Here is an 11,160-nt window from a genome sequence, read left to right on the forward strand (position 1 = left end):
ACATTCTCAAAAGAGAAAATTATAAAACAATGAAAAAACTTGTGCATCTTCGACATGTTGCTTATATAACATACCTATGTGTTTTTTGTCATTACTACTTTGTATTTACGAAATTATGAAGTCTAAAGCAAAACATGTTTTCTTTAAATATATATATAAAAGATGTATCTCAAACTCTGATCAATCAAATTTTTTATTTTCCATTTTATGTTTTGGAAGGGGCACTATCTCAACACAACCTTTCAAGTTCTACAAGTTATCAACCAAATCTAATTAGCTTCAAAAACTCGTAAATATTATTTATATAATATCTTTACTATTAGTTAACGAGAGGTAGGGGGCGGGTGCCACGTGGCAGCCCCCACCTCCCCCACAAGAAAAAAAGAGAACGCAGGGGCGGGTGCCACGCGTCCAACACCTGCCCCCGCCCGCAAAAATCACGCCGGCCCCGACGCGAAGCGCCGGGCTGAGTCAGTATAATTTAAAAGAGAGAGCACTTTATTTTGCTTGGATATGGTTCAAAACATATTGTGGTTTGAAAGCTCTCCGTCATTTCTCTTGAACTACGGTAACTCTTGCTTCCGCAGAAACGATCTAGGCTCCCATAGCCATCCAGCACACTCCCGCACTCCCTATCCCAAGGCAGGTCCAAGATCTTCCTCCGGCCGTCGTGCTCAGTCTCGCATAGCCACTAACAGTCCATTCTGTCCCTCTCGAATCACTTGCTCACGCTCGCACCGTCCCACATAGACTCGCGGAGGGAAGACCTTGACCACTTCCAATCAGAGATCTTGCCGATGCGAAAGAGAGCGCGTTCTCAATGACCACATTCATCCCTGCGGCCACCCTTGATAGACCCTTGGTAGGCCTTGGAGACATGCATCCTCTGCTTAGGACCGAAGAAATCTGCCTGCCAACTGCCTTGATCCAGTCACCCAGCCCTCCTGCTACACACACAAGGCATCACAAACCCTGTGCCCCGCTGTAGACTGACTCATCAGGTGCAATGATGAAAGGAATAGTACTCCGCAAACTCACAGCCTCACAAAACCGAAATCCAGAGAAATAAAACACAATCAGGAGTCCAAATACCTTCCATGCTCCTGAATTGCATCTTGAGGCATCTCGAATAGTAAAGTAAGGGATGTCATTTTATAAGAGCAGGCTCAGAATATCTTCAGGATCGTTATTGCCACCTTGGATAGATACTGCACCGGCTTGTGGCATGATTTTCTTAAAGTAGCATGGGCCTTAAGACTTTGGGCGAGGAATCCTCTGGCACATATAGCAACTATCCACATACCTTTTCCTATTGTCATGAGAAAAATGTATTTTCATCCAATGGATTCTGCCAACTCATATCATCCACTGTCATAACCTGACGCTTGTAAGTAGCATCTATCTTTTGTAAGCCTGATTCAACCAGCTTTTTTAATTGAGGTTCCTTATGGAATTAAATCATGAATGAGACAAAAGCCTTGCCATCATGAATAAGTCACACTGCTCACTAACAAAATTGCTTGTCCATAGCCACTGATGATGTCATGTCAGTAAATCACATCTTAAAACAAAAGCCCTCCAAAACGAGAAAAAAATGCTGCTGTGCTCATTTCTTCTTGTTGCATCTGCTGCATGCTCTTGAACCTTCGAATGTACTTTAAGGTTCTCTTCCAGATTGGTTCTACACTTGCCTAGGTGGCTTAAGCCCATTAGATTTTCATGGATCAATTCAAGTGCATAGTCTAGTCAAGATCCATCTTTATCTCTTTGATCCAAGTTCCTCTTCAGCAGGCCTTGCCACTTCATTGTTCCTCGTAAGCAGTTGAATCCCGATCTCGATAAAGAAGTTACTCCAGCAGCTTTTCTCCCTTTTATCCCCTCAAGTGAATGCAGCTCTGATTGGTGGGACAAGAGGGCTGCAAGATTCAAAAGTGCTTGCTTCCTATGAAACCAAAATGCAGAAAGTCAGAAATCTAAAGTGTGCCATCCACATATGCATTTGAGCCACTTTGATTTGACTCAAGTCTGGCAACAACATTGGAGTAGAGATAAAAGCTTTGCAATGGCACTACAGTAACCAGTATTCCTCATAAATGCAAGTTCCATCTTTGACCTGAATTTCATGCTTCATCTCCAAAATAAGTGTCTTTGACCTGAATTTTGTACTTCTGCATCTCCAAAATAAGCACAGTACAACAACACATATGTTCTTCATAACACAGGTGTACCGTCAGGTGTATCCATAACAGCACATCCAATGGCCAACCTCTCATTATGCCAACATGGCAGACCTTCCTTTCCATCATCTGCTATGGCTTGTGGCACAATTTGTAAACCTCAGAACTACTAGTTTTGCATAGAACATTCACTCTGGGGATGGCTCTTACCCCCGTAGTAAAGGAATGCAACATCCTAGCATCTTCCATGCTCCATTTCTCTTTCTCAAGTTTTCAACATTGTCCGCTTTCTCCTTCAAGCCAGCAGTTGCATATACATTACTCACACAAACATATGCTGCAGCACACTTCTCATCCAGCTGTATTGCATGTTCAAATGCCCATCTCCCAAGCTCCACATTTACCCATTTTCTACAAGCACTCAACAAAGACATCCACATTTCTAAAATTGGTTCCTTTAGGATTATGCTGATTGCCTTGTCAAGTTGCCCTGCGCGGCTGAGAAGATCAACCATGCAAACACGGTGTTCCACAGTTGGGATGATGCAATACGCAGTCCTCATAGTATCAAAGTACATTAGCCCCTCCTCCACTAGCCCTGCATGACTGCAAGCAGTAAGCAAAACAAGAAATGTGACACCATTTGGCTCTACATGCTCTACTAACATTTTCCGGAATGATTTGATAACCCTTTCAGCATTACCAAGCTCAGCATATCCAACGATTAGGGCATTCCAAGAGACTACATCCCGTGCTGGAAGCTCGTCGAACACTTCTTGCGCTTTTTTCAGAGCACCACACTTAGCATACATGCTCACCAATGCATTGCCTAACACAACATAATGCTGTTCCATTAGCCCCAGCTTGCAGACCTGCATATGTATCTCTTCACCCTTCTCCATTGCTCCTCTGCTGCCGCAAGCTTTCAAAACGCAAGTAAATGTTATTGCATCTGGGGAAAGACCCTCGTCTCGCATGTGCCCAAAGCATTTCAAAGCTTCATCATTATGTCCATGCTCTGTATATCCAGTGATTAGGGCATTCCAAGAAACTACATCCCGTGTTGGAAGCTCCTCAAACATTTCTCGTGCTTTTGCAAGCATGCCACACTTAGCATACATGCTCACCAATGCATTGCCTAGCACAACATTATGATTTCTCATTAGCCCCAGCCTGTGGATCTCAGCATGTATCTCTTCACCCTGCTTGGTTGCTCCTATTGTGCCACAAGCTTTCAATACACAAGTATAGGTGATTGCATCAGGGGAGAGGCCCTCATCTCGCATGCGCCTAAAGCATTCCAAAGCTTGATCACTATGTCCCTGCTTGGCATACCCAGCAATCAGGGCATTCCAAGAGACTATATCCCTAGCTGGAAGCTCATCGAACACTTCTTCTGCTTTTGCAAGTTCACCACACTTAGCATACATGCTCACCAGTGCATTGCCTAGCACAACATTATGATTCTCCATAAGCCCCAGCTGGCGGACCTCAGCATGCATCTCTTCACCCTTCTCGGTTGCTTGTAAGCTGCCACAAGCTTTCAAAATGCAACTAAAGGTGAAGGCATCTGGGGAGAGGCCCTCATCTCGCATGCGCCTAAAGCATTCCAAGGCTTTGTCACCATGCCCATGCTCAGTATATCCAGTGATTAGGGCATTCCAAGAGACTAAATCTCGTGCTGGAAGCTCATCAAAAACTTGTTTTGCTTTTTCGAGCACACCACACTTGGCATACATGCTCACCAGTGCAGTGCCTAGAACAATATTATGATTTTCAATTAGCCCCAGCCTGCAGGCCTCCACATGTATCTCTTCACCCTTCTTGGTTGCACCTATGCTGCCACAAGCTTTGAAAATGCAAGTATATGTGACTACATTTGGGGAGAGGCCCTCATCTCGCATGCGCTCAAAGCATTCCAGAGCTTCATGACCATGGCCGTGCTGAGCATATCCTGCAATTAAGGCATTCCACGAGACCACATTCGGTTCTGGAAGCTCGTCGAACACTTCTTGCGCTTTTGTTAGGGCACCACACTTGGCATACATATGCAGTAGGGCGGTACCAACATAAATGTCCTTTTTAAGCAACCCGGACTGGAGAATATCTGCATGCGCCCTGGTGGCTAGGCGCACGTCCTTCTGTCTAGCACATGCCTTTATCACCTCCAAGGGCGTGTAAGAGTCGCGGCGTGCCCGCCACACAGTGCAGAACTCTCCATCTTTCATTTTCACAGGGCTTCTTCTTCTCAACTCCTCGTGAACCTGAGGCGGATTGCTGCACTCATCAACCAATGGACGCTGCCCTGATTGCCTGTGCCTGAAGTCAGGGGGCCTGGGGCCCCTCTGGGATTGATGCAAAACTTCGACATGAATTGTGTGAAATGGACATGGATTGGTATGAGTCAGCTTCCAGTCCCCACAGTCGCACAATTGGGAAGGGTCACTGAACCAGCACTGCTGCCATAAGAGATCGACACCTGTGGGTGCCATTGTGCAGTAGCCTTCGAAGCCCGGGGCTAGAGAAGTCCCTCATCACGGTTGTTTGTCACATTTTCGCGTATCAATCAAGAAGGCTCGGCACAACCCCCCCCGCCCCCCCCCCCCCCCCCACACACACACGCGTCAATCTGCGTCGCAGCGCGCACCCGCCCACTTATAATAGTTAGGGAAGTTCACACCATGGTGTTAGTAATTGTTACTAACATCGAAATTAGTAACATTCAGTGTGCCTAGCTTGGGCCAGTGCAATTTTAGATAGTGCTCCATGTCTAGGCCATGCAAAGGATGGCACCAAACCAGTGCTTTGCACTAACGTTATTGGCAGTTAGGGTACTTCATGTTCTAAGACACGCTTCTTCATGCAGCAATAGGGGTTCACACATAAACATCAAGGCATTGGATATCCAAAACTTGACAGATATAGCCCACCAAAGGATGTAGGGATAATAAATATTTATTTTTGTGATCTTCATTCTTCTACTTCAAGAATTATCAATGTTCTCTAAAAGGCTTTATAATTTTACAAAGGTCCAATTTCTAACGTTGAATGAGGGCATTCTACTTAAGACATTTTAAGAGATGTTGCTCTCTCTCTCTCTCTCTCTCTCTCTCAACTTGAGGCTTAGACAATTCCATGACCCACATTGCTGGGTCCAAAGGGGGTGTTGCAACCTCTCTCTCTCAACTTGAGGCTTAGACAATTCCATGACCCACATTGCTGGGTCCAAAGGGAGTGTTGCAACCTCTCTCTCTCTCTCTCTATCTCTCAATTTCAGATTTAGATAATTCCATGACCCACATTGTTGGGTCCAAAGGGGAATCAATATTTCAAAGTCCCATGCTATTGGGACCAAAGAACGCATAGTCTAACTTATTGAGATAATTAATGATCTTGTCATCAAATAATACATCTAATACCAAACATGTGTGACAAATACATTCACAAATCTCTCACTTGCTCCATCAATTGTCAATGAAAAATGTGGAAGTAAGCACTACATACATTTGTAATATGCTTTTATCTAACCCATGGTGGACTTGTCCTACTTGCTCAAAAGAGCTTAAAGGATCAATATATGGTCTCATAATGTTGAGAATTGAATTTTTTTCAGGTAATCATTGCATGCTAAAGTTGTTGGAGAAGGTTTTCAAATTATATGCTAGCATGTGAATGTAAAATGACAAGGCATTCTTTACATGATAACTCTCTTCAATTTCTAAAGTAAATCAATGTAGAGTGTCGCTATTTATGAAAGTGCCAAAATAATGACCCTTTGCATATTGTTGTATTCATAGTGCTCATGCATGGAACCATAGTTATAACTCCCCATGCACCCCCATATTCCCTTTGCTCTTTACTACTTTAACTTGGCTTAGATGTTGCAAAGTAATCCTTAAATCTTGTCTCTATACAACTTAAAGTTTATATCCTTCTTCTAGTATTAGTAATTGGTTGCATCCACCACAGAACCATACCTATAAGCATACATTTTGTCTTACATATATTAAACAATAAGTTCTAGGAGATATTATTACATAGAAACCTTGATTGGAAAATATTGAAGGGGAATTGAACCCTAAAGATACCAAAATCAAATCTCAACAATCAAATCTTGACCATTAGAATAGATGCTACTACACACATCTATTCTATCAGTCCTTCTTGTTGAGAAGACTAAGGATAAGGCAACTCACTAGGGCTTGTATCCAACCCCTTGAATGGTGTTTGAAAGGAAAAGGAAGTGTCACTAAATTGATTGCTTATTACACATTCTCTATTTAGTAAATTTATATCAATAAACTAATGACTCACTTTTCTTTAAGTGTTGATGATGATCTAGCATGGCCATGAGACCATTTAGAGACCAGTGTCCCTAGTGCATCACTTAATGGGGTGATCAAAGCATTGTGACAAGGATATATGGTACAGGCAGTACAAGTTATGAAGGGGGAAGGAAGTGTCTGCCAAGTGTAAGAGTGTACACAAGAACCAAGGAGTTACATATAAATAAAGATGGATTGAGTTCTAAGAAGAGGAAGTGCATTAGCATTGTGTATATGTATTTATGTGTGCATCCGGGGACACCTAGGAACGTTTACTTGTGTATAATGAGCATTGCATTCATTTGGGGTCATCCTCTCCCTTACAAGCCAAGGTTTAAGGTCTTTTCTCTCTTAATGAACTAAGAAGAGAAGTTATTACTTCACTAAGAAAAACGAGAGAGGTAATTCTCTCACTAAGAAAGACGAGAGACGTGATCCTTTGAAAGTGAGGAGAGAAGTGATTTTCTCTTTCTAAAGTCTAAGATAACACAAGCTTTTGTGGAAAGAAAATCTTAAGGTTGAGGCCCAAGGCAATCTAATGAACTCTCCTTATCTATGGCTCAAGGTGGTTGCATGGACCATAAGTTAAGAGTAGAGTTTAAAAAGCTGTTTTTCTTAAAATAGACATGGTGAATCCGTTTTTAAAATATCTCGCGATAAAAAACCGATCTTTAAAAATGGCCCACAAACTTATCGAAAATGACAAGATCTACAACTTTTATGTTGAACATTTTTCCATCCAAGCAACGCATATAGAGAGATATTTCAAAATTGGTGATGTAGAGTAGGTCCTGGAACATCCACATCTTGCATGAAGATCAAACTTTCCAATATCGGTACTCAAGTCTCTCTCCAAGAAGAGAAGCTCTTGAAGCCTATAAAAGAGGAGGCTTTACTTGGGTGTGGGAGAGGTGAAGGAAGCATCACTCTGCATGCATCCAAGAGGAGAAGAGAATGAGCAAGTGCTGTGGAAGCTCTGCCAAAATCAAGTTCCAAGAGGAGAAGAGAAGGTGCAAGTGCTGCGGAAGCTCTACTGAAATCAAGCTCCAAGAGAAGATCCCTACACATATTGTGTATGAGAGAAGGTGCAAGTGCTGCGGAAGCTTTGCTAAAATCAAGCTCTAAGAGGAGAGCCCTACACATATTGTGCAGGAGAGAAGGAGAGACTCAAGAAGGATCAAAAGGTGCCAACTTCCAAGTTGTGAAAGTGTTAGCCTGTTGTATACCGTGCAAGGAACCGTGATCTTGCTCCCAAGATCTACAAGTTAAGAACTGGTTTATGTGTAATGGAGAAACTTGCTTCTTGCTAATAATATAACTCCACAAGAGGGGGGACTGGCCCATCTTCCAGTCCCTAGTGTGTTGTGAATCTCTCTCTCTCTCTCTCTCTCTCTCTCTCTCTCTCTCTCTCTCTCTCTCTCTCTCTCTCTCTCTCTCTCTCTCTCTCTCTCTCTCTCTCTCTCTCTCTCTCTCTCTCTCTCTCTCTCTCTCTCATCTGTTCTCTCTCTACGCCAGTATAATATTCACTATATATCTTTTAAGTATATAAGAAAGTCAAGCATGTATCTCGAATCTTATAACAGTGGTATCAGAGCAGGCCTCTTTGCTTTTCTCAAAGTAAAGGCGATATTTGCAAGAAGAAGGTAAAGATGGCAATTGATGAAGTGCCTACAAGTGAGCAATTACAGGCTCAATTGACAAAGTATCGTAGCTTGTTGGAGATTCCCGAAGTACATCAATTGATTGACAGCTTAAGAGCAAGGGAAGAAGCTACTTACGAAGGACCAAATCCTCCAAAAGATGGTGATACTGGAGGAAACACTATTGCACCAATTGATGGTGAAGGTGCAAAGCATCCAATTGCTGAGAAGCTTCCTAGAAAGAAGAAGGACTCTCGGGTCAAGAAGAGTAAAAAGACCTCACCTCGAGTGAGGCAGATAAGGAGGAAGTCCTCTCCCTCAGCAACCAGCCTATAAAAGAGGAGGCTCTCCTTGGGTGTGGAAAAGGTGAAGGAAGCATCACTTTGCATGCATCCAAGAGGAGAAGAGAAGGAGCAAGTGCTGCGGAAGCTCTGGTGAAATCAAGTTTCAAGAGGAAAAGAGAAGGTGCAACTGTTGCGGAAGCTCTACTAAAATCAAGCTCCAAAAGAAGATCCCTACACGTGTAGAAGACAAGGTGCAAGTGCTGTGGAAGCTCTACTGAAATCAAGCTCCAAGAGAAGAGCCCTACACATTGTGTAGGAGAGGAGAGACTCAAGAAGGATCAAAAGGTACCAACTTCCAAGTTGTGCAAGTGTTAGCTGGTTGTATACCATGCAAGGAACTGTGATCTTGTTCCCAAGATCTACAAGTTAAGAACTGGTTTATGTGTAACAAAGGAGCTTGCTCCTTGTCAATAATATAACTCCACAAGAGGGGGACTTGCCCATCTTCCAGTCCCTAACTAGTGTGTTGTCAATCTCTCTCTCTCTCTCTCTCTCTCTCTCTCTCTCTCTCCATCTTTCTTTTCTCATATGTTCTCTCTCTACACCAGCATAATATTCACCTTATATCTTTTAAGTATATAAGAAGGCCGAGCATGTATGAGCATGTATCTCAGATCTTATAACAATGGTATTAGAGAAGGTCTCTTTGCTTTTCTCAAAGCAAAGGCGATCCTTGCGAGAAGAAGGTAAAGATGGCAATTGATGAAGTGCCTACAAGTGAGCAATTACAAGCTCAATTGACAGAGTATCGTAGTTTGTTATAAATTCTCGAAGTACGTCAATTGATTGACAGCTTAAGGGCAAGGGAAGAAGCTACTTATGAAGGACCGAATCCTCCAAAAGATGGTGATACTGAAGGAAACACCATTGCATCAATTGATAGTGAAGGTGCAAAGCATCCAATTGCTAAGAAGCTTCCTAGAAGGAAGAAGGACTTTCGGGTCAAGAAGAGTAAAAAGACCTCACCTCGAGTGAGGCGGATAAGAAGGAAGTTATCTCCCTCAGCAACCAGCTACTCCCCTAATTACTCAAGTTCCCCCTCCTCCCCATCATCTTCTAGTTCCTACTCTCTTGGTTCTAAGTCTCGTGCAATCCACAAATGGACAAAGAGGGACCATAAGAGGAGCAAGCTTAAGAAGACTAAGACTTTCAAGTCTAGGGATAAGGACATAAAGTTTGACTCTTACTCCGATAAAAGAGATCCTACCAAGGCGTTAGCCTTTGTCAGGCAATTTGAAGTTGCTTTTTCTGATGGTAATCTCTCAGAAAAGTCCAAGATCAGGCATGTAGGCACGCACTTGAAAGACATCGCTAGCAATTAGTGGTTGACTCTCATTTTGGAGGGAAGGAAACCTATAACTTGGGAAAAGTTCAAAAAGGATTTTTATGCTCAGTTCTTGCCTCATGATTTTGAGAAAGATGTCAAGAAGGAGTGGGATTGGTTAGGCCCGAGAAAGAGCATGAGAAGGTCACTAGTTATATGGACAAGTTTTGGTCTACTCTTCTCAAGGTTACTCCTTTCATGGAGATCAATGATTGAAGGGAAGAAAAGGAGGTTTGAAGCTAGCCTACTCCCTCATTTACACAAAACCATGAAGGTGTATCCACATGAAACCTTATCTCGCATAATGGAGTTTGCCATCACAGTTGAAAGTTTGCATACACTTGGTACATCTTGAAAGTTGAAGATGAGTTCTTATAGAGCTAGACAAGAGCAACTCTATGATCAACCAAGAGATAGGACTAATCAAAGAAGACCTACCTTTATCCATGCCCAATATTCAAAGCCAGAGGGTAACAAGAAGAAGCACAAGTATCTCTCACCCTGTGGGATACAAAAGTACAAAGAGGAAGGAAGGTGCTTTCTTTGTGGTGAGTTAGGGCATATGAAGCATAATTGTCCTCACAAAAGGAAGGAAACAAATGTGGTTAAAGATCTAGGGATGTCACTAAATTGATTTCTTATGACTCACTTTTCTTTAAGTATTGAGTATGATCTAGCATGGCCATGAGACCATTTAGAGACTAGTATTCCTAGTGCATCACTTAATGGGGTGATTAGAGCACTATGACGAGGATATTTGGTACATGTAGTATAAGTTATGAAGGGGGAAGGAAGTGTCTGCCAAGTGTAAGAGTGTACACAAGAACCAAGGAGTTACACATAAATGAAGATGGATTGAGTTCTAAGAAGAGTAAGTGCATTAGCATTGTGTATATGTATTTATGTGTGTATCCGGAGACACCTAGGAACGTTTACTTGTGTGTAATGAGCATTGCATTCATTTGGGGTCATCCTCTCCCTTACAAGTCAAGGTTTAAGGTCTTTTCTCTCTTAATGAATTAAGAAGAGAAGTAATTCTTTCATTAAGAAAAGTGAGAGAGGTAATTCTCTCACTAAGAAAGATGAGAGACACGATCCTTTGAAAGTGAGGAGAGAAGTGATTTTCTCTTTCTAAGGTCTAAGATGACACAAGCTTTTGTGGAAAGACAATCTTAAGGTTGAGGCCCAATGCAATTTGATGAACTCTCCTTATCTATGGCTCAAGATGGTTGCATGGACCATAAGTTAAGAGTAGAGTTTAAAAAGCTGCTTTTCTTAAAATAGACATGGTGAATCCATTTTTAAAATATCTTGCGATAGAAAGTTTATCTCTAAAACCGTCTCTCAAGG

At 42.4% G+C, this 11,160-nt stretch overlaps 1 protein-coding gene across 1 annotated transcript; it reads right to left on the reverse strand.

Annotated features, from left to right (window-relative positions):
* Nucleotides 1–261: 261 nt before the first annotated feature.
* Nucleotides 262–4,762, reverse strand: LOC148019206 (pentatricopeptide repeat-containing protein At2g33680-like). The gene has a single exon (XM_087660750.1). It carries the CDS (start codon nucleotides 4,667–4,669, stop codon nucleotides 2,384–2,386), a length of 2,286 nt encoding a protein of 761 aa, XP_087516876.1. The 5' UTR covers nucleotides 4,670–4,762; the 3' UTR covers nucleotides 262–2,383.
* Nucleotides 4,763–11,160: the final 6,398 nt, after the last annotated feature.

Source organism: Lygodium microphyllum, chromosome 20 (genome assembly GCF_053477565.2).
Source record: "Lygodium microphyllum isolate KBCC chromosome 20, Lygodium_microphyllum_v1.1.10, whole genome shotgun sequence".
NCBI classification, from domain to species: Eukaryota; Viridiplantae; Streptophyta; class Polypodiopsida; order Schizaeales; family Lygodiaceae; genus Lygodium; species Lygodium microphyllum.

Bases quoted from the DNA above. Each gene is read 5' to 3' on its own strand.
- LOC148019206 (XM_087660750.1), bottom strand. From the start codon at position 4,669: ATGGCACCCACAGGTGTCGATCTCTTATGGCAGCAGTGCTGGTTCAGT.